The sequence below is a fragment of the Takifugu rubripes genome, chromosome 7 (assembly GCF_901000725.2).
Source record: "Takifugu rubripes chromosome 7, fTakRub1.2, whole genome shotgun sequence".
In the NCBI taxonomy this organism is placed as follows: Eukaryota; Metazoa; Chordata; class Actinopteri; order Tetraodontiformes; family Tetraodontidae; genus Takifugu; species Takifugu rubripes.
This window is the reverse complement of record NC_042291.1, coordinates 1669277-1687611: the sequence shown is the minus strand read 5'-3', so window position 1 is coordinate 1687611 and position 18335 is coordinate 1669277. Positions and strand designations below refer to the sequence as shown.

The 18335-nt window shown below is 41.1% G+C and overlaps 1 protein-coding gene across 1 annotated transcript; it reads left to right on the top strand.

Annotated features, from left to right (window-relative positions):
- Positions 1 to 313: 313 nt before the first annotated feature.
- On the top strand, positions 314 to 16771 carry rspo1 (R-spondin 1). The gene is made up of 6 exons (XM_011605056.2): positions 314 to 813; positions 4862 to 5270; positions 7232 to 7426; positions 11657 to 11800; positions 12194 to 12421; positions 15915 to 16771. The coding sequence occupies exons 2-6, from the start codon at positions 4907 to 4909 to the stop codon at positions 16115 to 16117; spliced, it is 1134 nt and encodes a 377-aa protein (XP_011603358.1). The 5' UTR covers positions 314 to 813; positions 4862 to 4906; the 3' UTR covers positions 16118 to 16771.
- The last annotated feature ends 1564 nt before the right edge of the window (positions 16772 to 18335 follow it).

Genomic DNA, 18335 nt, shown 5'->3' with positions numbered 1-18335 from the left:
CCTCGCCTGTGAATTGTAGGTCTATTTCTTTTTCTTTTAAAAACTTTTCATCCTTACTTTCGATCTAATAAAAAAAGGTGCAACAAAATTATTCCTTTTTTCAACCTGCTTACTTTATCTAAATGAACAATTACATGTAATACTAGCGTCACGTTTTTCGTTGTTTGCCTTAAGGGTGGAGGGTGACTTGAAATGCTGGAATAAATGAGCATGTGCATTACACTTTTACTATTTAAGCAACATTTAGTCGACTTAACTCCACCGCAGGTTTTTCATCTCGCAGTGAGAATTTCGGGGGTGGGGCCTGTAAAGCCCGACGGCTGCGGTGGGTTTGGATGCAAATATCACGGCTTTGTAACTTTACTTGTCGGGGTTGGATGCAGTCCGCCGCCTCTGAGTGGATTTAAAGAGCGCAGCTCGCTGGATTTTCTGCTGAAACGCGCGTCCTGACTTTAAAAGACGAAATAGAAGCAGCCTGCATGACCACACCGGGAGATATTTAGTCTTATTATTACTTATTACTAAAAAACAAACATTAAAAAAAAAAATCATATTGTCCTTGGAGAAATTTAGGTTATTCTTAAACAAACTTTCTTTCAATTGCGTCCTCTACAGAAGTCCAGAATTTGCCTCGCAATTGTGACAAAGTGTGAAAATGAAATCGTATCTTTTTAAATGATGACAGCGAAAGGTTCCACGGGGGTGTCCTGGAGGAGGAGTCCTTTGTGACCTAACAAGTAACGGATTGTCCCTTATAAAAAAGGAAATTTGGTCGGGACCTTTCAATCAAACGCCGTGGACGCTAAAATACAGGTGGGTGCATTCTGCTTTGGAACATTAACTATGTAAAATTTTCTGACAGAATCTGGTATAAAACAATAATACTAGTAATAATATAGGCAAAATTTAATATTTAAGAATTTAGCTTCATAAAAACTAATAACATGACTTAAAGTATTTAGTCATGTTTTTATTCTATTATTATAGCATATATGAGTGTATATGCTGACAGACAGACAGACAGAGAGAGAGAGAGAGCTCAAGTTACTTTTTTGTCAATCACAGATAATCCACCGGTTATATAAATATCAGCCTCTGTAGCTCCACAGTGACAGTGACGTGACAGCGGAGGTGTGCTGGCAGGTGTGGGGCTGCATGTGATTTTCCTCTCCCTTGAAGGGCAGCGCAGTGCAAACAGTTGTAATCCAGCATGGTGTGCGAGTTCGCCAGACAAAGCTGAACCGTGCTCAACTGAGCTGGACGGGATCAATCCCCAGACTCTGGGAGCTGTAGGGGCTTTAGACCCAGATGAAAGAGCTTAACAAGAATGGTGCTGTTTTGATTGAAGGAAGAGGTCTGTGCTGCTCGAGTGTGTTTAAAGTGCTGCACATTTGACCTCTCACTGCCCAAACTCCTCGTGCTGCAAGGCAGAGGAAGTGATTATTGAAACGGTGGAGGCTCCTGTGCGTGCTGGCTCTGCAGTCAGGTGGTGTCTTCATGTACAGCTCACAGAAAGCCATGCAGAGCTGACTACTTATCATCTGCAGATGTGGATTTGAATGTGTTGACAGCGAGGGTGTGAACATTAGGGTGATGAGCACTCAGCAACACATCATTGCTGATGAATCATCTTATTCATTTTTATTGCGGGTTTGGTTTTGTCACACACAAGTGCTTTTGACTACTATAAATACGCTTATTACTTTGTTTTGCAACCCGCCACTTCCAGCGGGACGACATGTGCTTCGTTGAATAATAAAAAAATAGACAACTTCTACTGATGGAGTCTTGAAATTTCCCTTTGAAGTGCCACATGCAGCAGCAACAACTTGGAAATTTAAGCTTTTGGTTAATGACATTGCGGGAAGAAGAGACCGTTTGCACAAAGCTGAGTTGTAGCACCTTCTCAAGTTCATCAAATTCCTCTGTGTGGGAGCTCCCTTTCAGCACTTGAATAATTGATAGATCAAACTTAATTCACAAAGGAGGCAATTTTATCTGCTGACTCTTTCACGAGCCAGACTGAGTTTCAATAGGCTCAGCTGAATGTGACTGATGGAGAGGAAAGACGCTTAAATGGGGGCAGAGACGGACAACCCTCTAAACACGCCACGAAGGCACCGCTGCTGCCTATTTGGGAGGCAGCATGTTAGAATAAAGGCAGATTGCTAATCGGTTTTCACAGTAAGCTCACAGCCTACAGAGACTTTCTCTTATCTCTGTGCTGTGCGAGAGCAAATATGGATGGGCCGAGGTGGGCTCTTGGCAGGTTGCACAGAGTCGTGGGAGTGCTATATTATGAAAGAGTCTCTGGCACATGTCTTGAGTTACTCAGTGCTGGAAAGGTTGTCTTCTGTGCGTTCCAGAGACTTAGCAATGTCCCAATGTCTAATCATCACTCTCGTAAGTAACCAACAGGTGCTGCAGATGACTGGCTGCGCCACTCTTTTGGCTCTTTTCTGTAAATATGACCGTAGCCAAGAGATGTTACTGACATTGTGAGTCATTGAGTGTTAGAAGTAAATAAACTGCTGGAGAAGAGGGGTTGAAGCCGTCCAAGGAGGGGGTGCACACATTCTGGTAGGTGTAAATTTGTGGAATTGTACAAGAAACTTTCTTTTTTTCCACTGAAAAGCTGAGACTTCAGGAATGCTCGTCATCCTTTGTTCGAATGATGTTTGACATTATTTTTGCACTTAAAGGGGCAAACAAAGCTTTTAAAGTTTACCATGCAGGAAAAAAATGGATCTGCTTTTTAGTTTATATCACAAGGTGTGAATCTTGAATTTCACTGTCTTCATTTATATACGTGGGAGAACGTGTGTGGTTGTTTTACAATGTCAGCGTGAGTTTAGGCAATCAACAGAACTCACAAATGTAATGCGATGCATCGGGAAGGAACATGACAACAGCTGAAATGATTTGACTCTTTTGAAGAGTGCAATGCTGTAATCTTTAGATGCACCAAATTGTCCTTTATGTGATTCTGAGCCACAATCAACAAAAGCCAAATATGGCCCTATTTTTCTTTATTTGAGCTGCGAGGGAGGACCTCCCATTGCTCAGATCTCAACATATTCTGTGTGTCCTCTTCACACACGAGCTGTAAATACTGGCAGGGTATGACACTATCTAAATAGAGATCTCTGCACAAAATATGGCTAAGGCTCTCTGTCTCAGTTTGTGCTGCTTTTTCCCCCTCGGAGAGTCGACTCGATTGTATTTTTAAAGATAAACATGTACCATTTATCGTTTGTGCAAATAATGAAGGAAATGGCATAACCTTGGCTACACAACTCATCGTTTTGATGGTGACATACCGAGTTCCTCAATTTGCCAGGTTTTAGGAGTCTCTATACTTGAGCTAATGTGTTTGAGGAACCCTTATTGCTCTGATATACTGTAAATGCTGCTCCTTATAACATGTTAACACAATAAATATCACATTTCAAGTTTCCTAGAATTAGAACTATTGGTTATTAACACAATATATCCTCCAAGCAGCTATTCACACCAAATTAGCATGGTGACAGGGGAAAAGAACCTTTAAAACTTAGCAGCAACTTCATCCATCCAGTTTATTATTTTAGCTTTAAAGTGTCAGTAGAGTGTGAACAGTTGCAGCCAGATAACAGCCAATAAAAGCTCATAGGCTAGTGTATCTTGACAAAGGATGTGCTTTTGAAATGCTGCTTTAATAAAAATCCTGATTTTCATGTAGTGACACATGGTATTGGCTAGAACAGACACTGATCCCATTTCTACTATCCATAATCCCAGAATGTTAAACAGCCATGGAGCATAATGACGAAGCATAATGGAAACCAATCTTGGTCATCATAGGTACAAAGATGAACAGATTGCACTCCATGTCGTTGTGTAGCATAATATGTTGGGCCATTTCAGGACTACATTTGAACCCCAACAAAGGTTCTGATTAAAGGAAAAGGGCAAAAAGTTGTAATAAATACTATAAAAGATGCAAACAAAGGAACTAAAATATATTCGGGATGTTTAAACAGGACAAGGTGAACTGGAAGGTGAACTGCCCCCTTTTGAGTCAAGTTTACATCACTGGAAAAAAATTGGTCATAAAACCACCCTTTTTGGGACTATTTTAGCCTCTTCTTCATGGAATGGTCTTCAACGGACGTTAGCAATTGCATAATATCGAGTAAATTTTCAGCCAAAAGTATAAAAAGCACCAGCTCCCCCAACAATTTTAAAAGACTCTGAAAACTCACAGTCTATTCTCACCCACAAATGTGGTAATGGAGTGGAAAAGCAACAAATAAAACCGACATAGAAATCTGGGCAATTATTGATTTATAGGCTATGGAGGAAGGCACGGTTCACCGCAGATGAAGGTTAATGCGTTCTGTGTACTTAACAATTAGTGAAAAACTATTAGGTTGTCAAGAATAAAGATGTCGCTATCTACTTGGGCTAACTATGTTAATTACAGGCATTTTATGAAGAAAATTTAATATATTTAATGTCTAATAAATGGTTGGAGAAGCAGGATCGCATTCAAAACATGCCCAGTAAGGTTGGTCATTGTTGGTTTTTCTCTATGGCTTCTGCTCTTCATCTGTTTTAGGTGGCTGCTCAAACATATTCGAGAAGCTCCAACTGTCATGTAGTATCTCCACTGAGCATCTTTATTAAGATTAATGAATGTCGACTCAGGTACTAACTGATCAAAATTGCTTCAGCGGGTGCGTCAATTGCCTGCCAGCCCAGCCCAGATTTCATGGGTTGAACCACCAGGATTGTATTGTTTGGTGTTCCTCCTCCTTCTCATCCTCAACAAAACCCTCAACCTTCCCTTCCACTCTTCTGTCTACCCCCCTTTTGCCAGAACTACCACCAGTGTGATGGCGTGCTGTGCCTCGGGCTTGTTTGGATGTGCGACCGCAGCATCACCCTTCACAGACTTGCGGATGCAGCGAGTCCCAGAGTGAAAGAGACAAGCGCAAAAAAAAAAGAAAGAAAAGAAAAGAGGGGTGGGCAAGGGAGAGGCAGGCGGAGTGAGCAGTACCACCGGAAAAAAGAAGGATCATCCTTCCACGCCACAAAGGTCTTCACCTGTCGTATAGAGGAAGCCCTCCACGTACCTGCTCCATCTGGTCGCAGGGGGGGACCCTGTGTGGCCAGAAAGGCAACGAGGACTATGCAGCTGGGACTGGTGGTGCTGGCGATGATCTTCCTCAGCTCCATGGGTCACAGCGATGCTCTCAAGCTCTCTAAGGCAAGAAGGCAGAGACGGGGTGAGTTCTCACTTTCTCAGCTTGTTTTTGTCTCTCCATTCTTCCTTTTCGGCACTGCTGGCTTTCATTTCTGTGGCCGGAGTCACAGTGGTGCATGTCTTATAAACATTTAACAAGCAAAGTAAAGATAACATTTTGTTTATTTCCACATGAGGCTTATTTGTTTTTCCTATGGGGGTTAAGTTAGGTTCAGCCTTTCCCATGAATGGCTTCTTCTCTCTTTGTTCTTTTAAGATTCGGCTCCTCTGACTTTATTTTACACTTTTATGGGTATTAAGATTATTTATGGAGGGTTTTTTGATGGATTCCCCCTCAAAGCCATCACTTTCTGTGTCTGGCTCTGTGGGCACGTTATGGAATGAGTACCTGACAGTCCTAAGCTCTCTATTGGATCGTGCTACTGATATTTTTGCAAGCATTTTTCTAACCTCACGCAACTACAAAGTTGATGCTCAGGCTGACATGCAGTATATCTTTAACCTCTGATCCTTGGTGCTGGTGTTACTGTCAGCATGAATGTCAGCTTTGGAATAATTCTCCCTTTACACACAAGGACCTTTCAGTCAATGCCAGCCTCAACCCCACCCTCTTTGAACCATAACTCATATAATACCAGAACTGGCCATGGTAACAGATGTGTTTTTGTTGGAATCACACATGCTGAAAAGGAGGCAATGTCAGTGAATGTTGTTTCTGTCATCAAACTATTCTCTTCCCCCCTCCAGAAAACACACACATACACTCACTGTGGCCTTAGGTGCTGCTACAGATTTTCATGTTCCATTGTGATGAGCACAGAGAGATTTAGGTCAGCCACCATACCATGACTGCCCTCTATACACTCTAGCTGAAGCCTCTGCCCTCCAGGTATGGAAGTGGGTTTGCAGTGTGCACCTCTGATTTTTGTCTTTCTTAATTTTCCTTGAGATTCCGCATGTGCACTGTGGGCGCTTTCAGATTTCCTTCGGTGTCAAGGATGGAAATGAGAGCAGAGATGTTCATCATGCTTCCGGCAGTGCAAATATTCGCGTGCAAATTTCTCCCCCCTTCCCAGCACGTCACTAACAGTTTACAATTACCGCATTCTCAGAATCTCTCCAACCTCTCTGCTACTCCCCAGCGCCATTAAGAGTTCAATCAATATTGGTTAAGATGGCGCAAAGACCCGAACACAACTGTTGCATTTGAGCCTGACCGTGAGTCACGTGCAGTGATTTGTTTCAGGGAGAACACTTTTACCAGTCACCTTATCTCTTGGAGTCAGTGGGACAGATGGATTCTGTTGTACAAGTGTGTATATTTAGATGTGATGGTGTGTAAATCAGCTCCAACAGCGCTCAGAGCTTTCACACTTATCCTGTGCAGTATTTTATTTTATTTGACTCTGTCTATGGGCTTTTGTCTGAATCTGGGATTATAAGGCAGTTTAGTGCAGGTCCATTAGACCTTGGACAGCAGTTGCACGCTGCGGGATACTAAAAACTGACAGTGGTATTTAGTATTGGCACATTTTTCCGGTGCTCTGAACTCTGACAGCTGAATTATGGGTAGCTTTATCTGATGTTTGTCAACTCATTTTGACTAGTTCTTGGTCTGCCGTCAGTTCTGATTACGCAGGTTTCTCTAAAGGAAAATCTGCCAAGGATCTGCGGAAAGCAGTTTGAAATAAACAGTGAGGAAATGGTCCAACAAAGATGTTTGTTGGAATGCTGCAAGTATTAGCCCCTCCCTCTTGGAGTGATAACAAGCAGGGAGGTTTATGGCTTGAGCTCGATGTGAGCAAAATATTAAAGCTCCCTGTTGTTCTCGTAGGCATAAAGTTGTTAAGTTCCCTTTCTGCATTGCCTCATTAAAATTTATATCTGACTGGAACATTTTTATGTGGTGATGCAGCCTGCTACCATTCTTTTCTAATGCATACTTCAACCTGAGTGGTCCTGTCTCTCTGCCTGTTTTAACAGTAAGTCCTGAGATGCCGCTATCGTGCCCCAAAGGCTGTGACCGATGCTCTGAGTATAACGGCTGCATTAAATGTAAACCCAAGCTCTTCATCTTCCTGGAGCGCAATGACATCCGTCAGATAGGTGTGTGCCTCGCCTCCTGCCCCATTGGATACTTTGGCATGAGGAATCCAGAAGGCAACAACAGATGCACCCGTGAGTTTTGCTTTCAGTTGTGGCCATGCTGAGCCTATTAGATTTGTAGATACACATCTGGAAACTTCCAGACACGTGCAGACTTGAACTTGTTGGCCAACATCACACAGCTGATGTCAAGCCTGCAGTGTAAACGATCTGTTTATCTCTGGCGTTCTCTCCTGTTTATGTATAATATGGGGGTATTTGGAGGAGCAAAGGGATATCCTGCTAGTTTCATTGCATTTTGGATCATATCTGTGTATTTCCTATTTTTATTCTTTAATGTCACTTTGTGAGGTAAAGAACAGCAAAAAAGAAAGAAAGTATTTATTTTTGTCAATATTTAGTCAATATTTTTTTGCAAATATTTTTTAGTGCACTCTAATAATAAAAAAAAAGGAAATGAGGGTTAAGCAACTTTAAAGGTTTAAAACTGGTCCCACAAGATCACAGAATAGTTTTTCTGTTTATCTGCCTTATTTTTCCAAGTCTCCAATAGCCTAGTAGGATAAACAACATTCTTTTGAAAGCTATTTAATTTACTCATTAGATGATGATTGTTAATCCTCCCATAAGTGTTAGCATATGATTGAGGGCATTCCCATACTCATCAGTTGCATATATAGCTGCACCAGCCTCTGCAAACTCAAATATGGAAATGACTAAATGCATGCAAAAAACCTTCAAAGCTGTCTTTTGCTGATACTTGTGTGGAAAAGTGCACAAAAATAACCGCCAAATCCAGTAAAGTATTTGCTGAATTGGAGGAAAATGAGCTGAAGTTCTAATTGGGCTGGTCTCCATTATGGAAGTTTTGGCTTTGTTGGGAGGCAGGGAAAAAAGGGAGGCCACACTCACCGCACTACCCAAACTTAACAAATGTGGTGGCACAGATCCCACCTTTTTAGCCAGCAACCTTGTCTGTTGTCTGTTACCCTTTACGTGTGTGCACAAAACAGGACTGGAACAAAACCCTAACAAAAACATTTCTAATGCATTATTGTTTGGCTGGTTTCGTAAAAGTATGTCTGGGTTTTTTTAGTTGCCTGGATTCTTGTCAGCCCACAATACTTGTATATTATGCTTTTGCCATGACACATTGTTTCAATACACCTTTACTTACTGTATTAAATACAGTCTGTAGATAGTCTTTGAAGTAACTACCGAATTAAAAAGGTTTATTTGAATGGCAGTCGAGGGTAAACAAACGTTTGTTTTTTTTAAATTATTTTTCTTTGGAGGTACTTTAATTACAGGAAAAAGGAATCTTTTGATGAAGTGTTTCCGACTCCATGTAAATAGAGCTCTCATGCTTTGAAAGATGCCCTTGTTAATTATTTAATCAATTCAAATATTACAAAATCGAGTCCCAGCGTGTCCGATTCAAAATATTTCCCTTGCAACATTATTACATGTAGTGTAATAAAAATAAGCTTGATTCCTGGAGCACATACAACCTGTAAATAAGTGTGAGCGGTTACAGGACGATGATGCTTTTGGAATTTAATGTGTGAACCTTTTTGTTTTCCCTTCCTTTATATTAGCCAGACACGATATAATCTGTGTTTTATTACTTTGGTTCATGGCATAAATTATATTGAGCCATTTGTCTTGATTTGCCATGTTTTCAAACCTTTTAGTCGTGAGCTGTGTCCAAATTCGCCGCCCATTCCTTATCTAGAGCACTAACAAAGGAGGCTGTCCATTTTTAGTTCCGTCCAAATGTTATGTGAGAATCATCGCACCCTATGAAGTGCAGTCATTGTATCCCATAATGCATTGCGAAAAATAGTGTGTAACCGATACTTCCTAACCGAACAACATATCCTATATCCTAGGCATGATGTTAATTATAAATTTAAACTAAAGTTAGCTATAAAGAGCATCATAGTACATCAACAAACAAATTACCATTGAGTGCATAATATTCATTAATAAGTTCATTATTATGCAACACTGTTGAGTTTTCACTCCCCTCTATAATGAGTAAGGAGTAAGGAACAGTATTGTCAGATTTGCCTGTTGTGGTCTTTTATAGATAGACTTTGAAGGGCTAAATGAGGATTCACCAGTGTCCTTCCGATTAGACCAGTTACAGAGCATACATAGTCAGTATATGAATACTAAATCCAAACACATTTAGAACAGAAAAGTTGGCAAAAAATGGCAGATTCTTTACTGTTTGGAAGGAAGTGCCTGTAGAGATGAAATCAAAGCCCTTTAGATTTTTTGCTCAAATATCTGGTTTTTATCCTTCTGCATTTGTAAACATCCAAAAGTCACGAAGTTGTTTATTTGACTGGAAAGTTAAAGATTTTAATGAGTCAGAGGTGTGGAGAAACCCATGTTTTGGAAACCCTTTGAACCAATACAGACCAGCTGTCCTCATTCAAGCTTCCTTGAAAAAGAAAAGGCTGGCGTGCATGTGGTTCATGAGATTTAAGAGAAGCCGGAGTACCCGCAAATGTACAGAAGGCACAAACAGAACATGCAGCCTGCACACACAACGGCCAGAGCTGGAATTGAACCCCCAACTCTCTGTATTTCCTTAACGTGATTGTGCCAATTCTGAAAATTTGCATAAAGGAAAAAAACATTATGGAATAGTTTATGCTGTCGAGAAAATAAGGGAAACTACCTGACAAAAAGGTGCTTCATATTTCATTGTAATTATTAATAACAAATTGAATAAACTATAACATATAATGAATTTAATGTTTAAAAACTACAAGTGTTAGATAAGAACAACTACATAGCTCTCCTATAATCATGAGGACGCTTTGCAACTCTCAGTGGGAGGTATTAACCATAAATACTCACTTCTAGTCAAAGCTTCAAATTCTTCAGAAGCAAATTTACAACTAGAACTTGCATCTCATAAGCAAAATAAAATGATAAAATTCAACATAGTCATATGACCTATTATTAGGTAAAACCATATAATCCTGCCTCTCATCCAGCACCAACTACCAACCTAACTACAAACAAGAGCTACTTAAGAAAAAGAAAAGAAAAAAATGTATGGAAGGAACATGGAGAACCTGAGAACCAGTTCTACGATGGGAACATTCCTCCGTGAATTATGTCAGAACAATCTGCTCTCAGGCAATCTGATGTAACATTTCCATATGTGAGTTTGCACAAGGTGGATGCTTTTCTGATGGTATTCCAACATTCTGTAAATGCAAGATCTTTTAATATTAAGAAAGAAATGCTCAGTTATTGCTTTGACATCAGTATTCAGAACCTTTACTCAGCTGAGTTTGGCCTCCATTCTTCTGGGGTATGATGCTAAAAGTTTTGCACAACTGGATTTGAGGAGATACTGCCATTTGTCTCTGCAGAACCTCTTAAGCTTCACTTCTGTTGGGTGTGAACGAGACTGTCTGTTGACACTGGACAGCCATTTTAAGGTCTCCCCAGTCGTCTGATCTTTTGCTTGAATCAGATTTCTCTTATCCTTGACCAATTTCCCCATCCCAGCTGCTGAAAAACCCAGTGCTGCCACCACCATCGATGGTATTGTGCAGGCGATGAGTAGCACCTGCTTTGCTTCAGAAAAAGGACACTTCGAGCGAAGGCCAAAGAGGGTGATGATTGACCTTCTAGAAAGTTCTCCCATCTGCAGTCAGGGCTCAGCCATTGGATTCTTGGTCATATTTCTTATCAAGATTATTTTCCCAAGTTTGCTCAGTTTGGTTGGATGACCAGTTGTAGGAAGGGTTCTGGTTGTTCCAAAAAAACCTCCATTTTCATAAGGATGGAGGCCACTGTGCTCTTTTCCTGCCTCTGAGCTCTGGAGGCAGATGGTTAAATCTCTGATATGATTGTCACTTGTTTGAGCTTATACAGTCCAGGCAGCTGTGTGTCCTCCCAACTCCTGTCCACACAGTTGAGCTTAGCACATGTGGACCACGAGCAAGGTGTAAAAACATCCCAAAGAGAAATGGAAGGTCCCCTGAACTTGAGTTAAAGGGTCTGAATATTCATGTCACTGCAAAATTTCAGCTTTTCATTTTTAAATAATTGGGAAAAAACTTATAAAAGGGCCTTTATGTGACCATGTGTAGTAGTACAGTTGTATATTTTACACAAAATACAATATTTTGTAACATAGGGGTTTGTATTTTGAAATTAAAATGTATGTGTGTTTGTGTCATATCTGTTTTGATAACTGTGACTTTTCAACTGAAACTGATCTGATATTTAATTTTAATTCTCTCTTTTTGTTTCTCCTGTGTCTTTCAGAATGTAAAATTGAAAATTGTGAAGCATGTTTTAATCGCAATTTTTGCACAAAATGTAAGGAGGGCTTGTATTCACACAGCGGACGATGTTATGTCAGCTGTCCTCAAGACCAGAGCGCCGTAAATGAAACCATGGAGTGTGTTGGTGAGTGTCCTGATACTTTTGTAAAAAAAGTTATTAGAAATGTCAGGATGTTCCCTTAGTTCTGTTTGTTTAGCCACTCTTTTATCACATGCATTTTTCTCCATCTTAACAATAGAAATGCAAACATCTTGTCTTACTGTGGTAGATTCCTGATGTTTGGACCTTTGTAGCCGACTGGGATTAATGTCCTTTCTGTGAATTCAACAGCAGGAAGCCTGTTTTCAGCCTTCTTGTTTTGTTCTCTCTAGCTAAAAAAATGATCAAATTGCTCTCAGATTTGAAGAAGACTAAAACTAATTATTCTGAGATAAATCTTGCCAAACAATTTTGAGATGTCATATCTGTGGACCAGTTCCTCACTACCTCAGTCTCTGTCACGTGTTGTTTACTCAGGTCAGCGCACTTCAGATTGCGAACTTGGTGAGTGGAGCCAGTGGAGTTCCTGTATGAAGAAGAACAAAACATGTGGGTTTAGGAAAGGATCGCAGTCGCGGTCCCGTGTGCCCCTTCCACAGGTCCATAGCCCAGACACCTCGTTGGCCCTTGTACCCTCACAGACCTGCGCCCCAGAAACAGAGAGAAAGAAGTGCACTCTGAGCAAAAAAGCACCATGTGGGAGAGGTAAATGCTCCGCTCAAACACAGGAAACACACCTCACTGAAAAAGACATGCGGTAGGAACTTTTGAATGAACTTTTGAGGTTAAAAATGAAATTCGATGACAGTATTCAGATTGCTGAGAAATAGTAAAGAGCATGTGGTTCATGAAATGTCTCAGACGGTTAATGTGATGACTGATTGCACCATTATTCAACATCCCGAAAGGCTGCGTTTCTGCCAGTGCGTCTGTGACCCACAGTGTGTTGATTGGGTTTGGTTTGGCTGAGCTCACAGGAGGATACAGAATATCTTGACTTTTTAGCATGTAAACAATAAACTCAGGCTACAAGCCAAGCAGATGAAGGGCAGGCACTGCAAAGCTGGACAAGGATCAGAGCTAGAAAGAGCTATTTGTTCAAAAGACCAGTGTAGCGTGAGGTTTACACATCTACGGTATGACATGTTTGCGCGGGCTCTTATAATCCACATAGCAGCTTTATCTCTGGCAGGTTGTTGGTCATTCTCTCCAGTCAATGGCTTTTGTCAACTTTCAAAAATGTCAAGTTGTTCTTGGCCGCCGTTGCAGCTAAGGCAAGTCTTGGCGATTAATTCCACCTTAAATAGGTACATGTTGTTACTGAGCGCCAAGGAATTAGTGGTCCTATTTCTTCGAGTGTTACACTTTTTACCACTCTTTCGACATAAATCACAGAAAATGAGCGTCCGAATATTGGCACCCCCTGCAGATTGCAGCACGTTACAGATGACATGACTGAATATATGTGAGTAAAACATGGAGGAGGCTTGCTTGACGGTCTGCCCTCTATGCTGGAACGCTGTCCCACATAGATCTGCGGTCATGTCTTGAGGGAAGGATGTTGGTGGGGCTTGAAATTGCTCAGCGAGTAGTGGACTGTTCATTGACAGGCTGTGACAGCATAATTTGAGTGTTATGGTTTTAAGTCCCCAGTCTGTTATTTCCTGTGTTATGGTTTTAGGTTTAGGTTTGTTCATTCCTGTTTTATTTTGTAGTTCTTTCCCCATGTGTCATGTCTTACATTACATTTGCTGTTTTTATTCTTGTCCAACCATTTCTGTGTTTCTTCCACTGTTTGATTATTTCCATCTGTATCTTATTACTATCATTCATTAATGTTGAAGTATATAGTCCTGTTTTATCATTGACCTTTATGTTCTTTGGGTTTTCCTCATTTGCCATTTTTAAAAAAAAATATTCCCTTTTAAATTTGTCTGTTCTCCTTTAAAAAAAGTCCTAATTTAGATGTCGTCGTGACTTAGATCACTCTTGTGTTTTTATGTTGAACAATCTGTAGTGTAAAATTCGCCATTTCAAAACACACGTGGGCAGTGTCCAGTACATTGTTTGGACAATACGTCTTAACCTAAAAGGACTCAGCCCAGTTTAATGAAGTGTGATGAAATGGCAGAACTGCTTTTCTGGTTTTAGAATGCAAAATACAATTGCCCACCCTTTAGAAGCCTCTTTATCTAGGCTTCAGCCTGGCTTCCAGTCCCCTTGTACTCCACCTAGTCATTTAACATCCAATTTAATGTATCTGGCCACATATGTCAATGCAACGAAGGCTGAACCTAAGTTTGAACTGCTTGTATCTCTGTCTGTCCCCCATGTTGACAGTCTATCCAAATATATTGAGGGAATCTTGTTTACCAGAACCTTGTGGTTCCCAGCTGGTGAATATTAATATTCTAGTTCTCCTTCAAGAACTGGATCAACTTTTCAACCTTGCTTTTATTCACCCAGATGCCAAACACTGGTTTGCATGTTTTGGTCAGTTCACGTGTTTTAGACAGTCTATGTTTTGGTAGTCATGCAGTTCCAGTTCTACAGCTAGTCCCACAGCAGCAGACCCGAGGTTCAGCTGTCACCAGTCTCAGACCTAAAGGAACACACTGCTGCAGTTGTCCCGTTGAACCGGACCAATTAACTGAACAGCAGCCGTCATGGTTGTGTGAACTGCCGCTTTTAAATGTCCTTAATCACCCCCAATCTCCAGAGCTCCTGCTAAACAGATGTGTCGTAACAATACCATGGTGCTTGTAAACTACGCTCCCTTTTCTTTGAGCTACACAAGTTCTCTGTAGGGTTGCAGCAGTTGTTAGTTTGACATTTTCTACATTCCCACCCTCTTGTCTCGATAACTGGATTTCCAAAATGCCCTTCAGGGGCTCTGCTTTATTTCTAGTCTTCACCACTCTTCTCAAAGTAGCTTCAAACCAATTCTCCTAAGTAAAAATAATTCATATGTTGTGTCAGCATGGCTCTGGACTTCACGTAGCATTCATGATCTCAGGGTTTGGACTGAAATTGCTTGAAAAATAATCTCACACAGAACTAGAATTTAGGAAGCGTTTAGGTTTGGCTACAATAGTGATTTGTTAAAGTAGTAATTAAGTCCTTTCAGTTTGCACACCTCATCTAGGCTTTAGTGTAGTTTACTGTATCTTATTAATCATTTATTGTTTTGTATTAAGTGCTTGTACAAACAATAAAGCTTGTACGGAACTGTAAAGTTCATTCATGCTGCTATGGATTGTGGAAGTGAATTCACCCAAGGATTTCTGCACTATTTTCATAAATTTGGCACCATTAGCTCTCTCCTGTAGGTTTTAGCTGACAACAAAGCAAATGTGGCTCTGCCCACCCAATGGTTATTGAGCAAATAAACGCTTGTTTTCCCCCACATACAACTACAGCAGAGCTACTTTATTACCAGCTAATGAAAGTCATTAGTCTTGATAATGATTTTCATTAGCTATTTGGTGAAATCTTAAACCTGTGCTGCTGGCAGACAGCTTTCAAAGCTTCAAAACAGTTTGCACAACAAGTTTGAATCACTGGTTTGGAAAAAGTAAACACACACTTGCAGCTATTGAATCGCTCTCGAAGCTCCATGGTGCTACGTTAAGCTGTGCCCTGTCAGCGGAGCAGTGTCCAGCTCTTGGCCTGTGGTCCCTCATTTTCCAGGCTGTGCAGAGATGCTCAACACGCAATTTCTTAACAAATGTTCTCCACTGCAGCCACACTGCCTCAAGACCAAATACTTTGAGCTCCTCTTAACAATGGCCATCTGACATTGAGACCATTGTCTGTTTCCATTTTTCATGTCTTTGTGTAATATTATTTAGACCTCAAAAAGAATGTTTGAGTATCATAACGTGATTGATTTGTGTTGGGACACTTGGTGACAGTCACTATCAGTACCACATAAGCTCTTGTTGGCCTCCAGGCTGTATTTTCTTTGGACGCTCCAAAAAAATTCAAATTCTGCAGCAACATGGGCAGAGTCGCAGCACCAAATACATGTATAGTATTTCCTTCCATTGCATCGGTGTTTGCAGAGCTGCCAGCCATCATGAGTGGATGCGTTTCACATTCCCGATGCAACAAAACATCACTCATCACCACTTCATTTGAAAACTATTATCTCGAGAGGATTGCGTAATAAGAGTTTCTTTTTTATTTCTAATTTCAGAGCGGAATGGGAAGGGCGATCAGCAGGGCGACACAAACAGGAGAGAGAGGGAGAATGGCCGCGGACATGGACGAAATAAGGGTGGCGGTAGGGGAGGAGGCGGAGGAGGCGGAGGAGGCGGCGGAGGCGGAGGAGGCAGGAGAAAAAAAGGGCAGAGCAGGACCACCTCGGCACCCAGCATCACCACCAGCTCTGTCTCTTAAACCGCTTCAGCTGAAGGAGGCTAAATAACAGACAGATGACGCTTCAGTCTGCACCAAACAGGCATAAATGAAGATGGAGTGGTGAAGGATTGGATTACTGCTGCTATGCATTGTAGTAAATGCACAAAGAACATGATGATTGCTGCAAAAAAAAAAGAATCTCTGAGCTTTTGAAACTGATGTTCACATCTGATAGACAGGGGTGCGTTAACCTAAAAAGGACTTGTTGATCCCTCTGAGATCTCTGATGAACAAAGCAGAATTAACAGTTTGCTTTATGGACTGATGTTCCGCTAAAAGCAGATTCTGGGGTTTAAAGTGCAGTTCTCGTGTCGGTTGGCCTGACAGTGAAAGAACACTCTTGTAGTCGTCTGCCTATTTTGAAGAAATTATAATCTGTTCTTCATCGTTTTCAGGCTTTTCCGAAGTGGCAGGTGGATTTTGTTTTTTACAAAAGTCGCTCTTGGACTGTGTGATGTAAAGATAGTTAAAAGCGGATGTCGATATTATGTGGATTTCCTGTGACATGAATCAAAAAAAAGAAGGCACTGGAAATTAGCACAGCTCTAACTTTGAGGGAGAAGTTTATTACAGAACAAGAAGTGTGTTGGAGAAGGATTATAGAAGCTTCGCTCATATCCTCCTGTGTCTTGACAAAAACGTGTATCATCTGTTTGCATAGTTTGTTTCAGTTTATAAAAAAAATTCTGCAGAGAAAACAAAGAAAACGTGTAAAAATAGGAGCGTCTGCATGTGTACAGTAGTGCATGTACATGCCTTTGTTTGTGTGTGTGTGTGTGTGCGTGCGTTCGTGTTCGTGTGGACTTCTCTGGCCTAAAACTGAACCCTTACCTGACCACAGACTGCTGAAGATGGACAGCATGAGCGCACTCCAAAGGCGAAGCCAAAGCATCTTCACCGCCATCTAGTGGTTGATGACAGTAACAGAATAAGCTCCTCCTCCTTCATCTCCCACCTTTCCCAAAGAGTCAGGTGATGGTTCTAATCCTTCAGCTCAGTGGTTCTCCCCCCAGGTAGCATCTCAAACACACATGTGCGCTTGTCATTCTTTAACGACCACATCCTGCCCAAGCGTCACATCTTCACGTGAAGTGCAACCTTTTCATGGGTCACCGGGTTTTGTGGGCCAACCCCTTTATGAGGGGGATCCATTCTCCCCACAGGTTTCTGAACGGTGACATCCAACCATTGGAATGTTTTTGATGTCCTGACTCTCAATATTGCTCAACTGTCTGCAGTGAGAGGGAATCCTCTGAAAGCCCCGAGCATCTGAAGGGGACTCTGAGGGAGACCTTGTGCAACAGAAACTCACCCCAAAAGGGCCATGACCAAAGCTTTGGTTGCTAAAGAGAAGGGAGTGAGAATATATTGTATTGCCACCTGCGCAACTGTGAGCAGGTGGCAATATGAAAAAGTCTTGCTGAGTGCGAGAAGGCCAAACCCAAATTAATATTTTTCTGTATGTTTTGTGTGCAACAGGAGGATGTGGAGCCATTACCACAACGTCATCCATCTTTATTTTATGTCTATAGGGGCTGGAGCAACGGCCGGTCATTTCTGACAAACTGACAGCAGTTTGGTCTGTAGCATGATTTATATCATTATTATTATTATACAATTATATTATAATATTATTATTAGTGTGTTTTGGCTTCTACACAAGTTTCTGCAATGTCCTAACAAGGATAGCTGTGCAAACCTCATGTTTCTGTGCCTCAAATGATGATGTTTGTACAAGTTTGATGCATTTCTGCACAGAACCAATTGAAGTTAGGAGTTTTGTACAGCTGTGTTTACGTTTTGCACATATGTGCTGATGTGGTTGTCATAGACTGAAATAGAGTGTATCTAGATAAATATAGGTGAAGGAGCAGGAACAAACAATGAAGTAGATGTAAATGCACAGTGATATATCATGCAGTATATGAACAAAGTGCAAGCCACTGATTTTTGTATAAGCCATCAAATCATCAGCTGCTCAATAACCATGGCTGTTTGTTACAGGGTCTGAAGATTTTGCACAACTATAAAGTTTCTTCATCCTGCTCAAGATTTAGAACGTTCACTGCTTTTTTTTTTGACACACATATTCATATATATATCTATACTCCTTGAGCTGGCTTTGTCACTGTCCTTTCTTCCCCCCTAACTCAGTTTGTTTTATTCCAGATACAAGTTTAAGGAGCTATGCACTGCA

Excerpts from the sequence above, each read along its gene's own strand:
- rspo1 (XM_011605056.2), top strand. The coding sequence starts at position 4,907 with ATGTGCGACCGCAGCATCACCCTTCACAGACTTGCGGATGCAGCGAGT. Across the intron at positions 7,427-11,656 it reads AGGCAACAACAGATGCACCC|AATGTAAAATTGAAAATTGT; the intron begins GTGAGTTTTGCT and ends TGTGTCTTTCAG. Across the intron at positions 11,801-12,193 it reads TGAAACCATGGAGTGTGTTG|GTCAGCGCACTTCAGATTGC; the intron begins GTGAGTGTCCTG and ends TTGTTTACTCAG.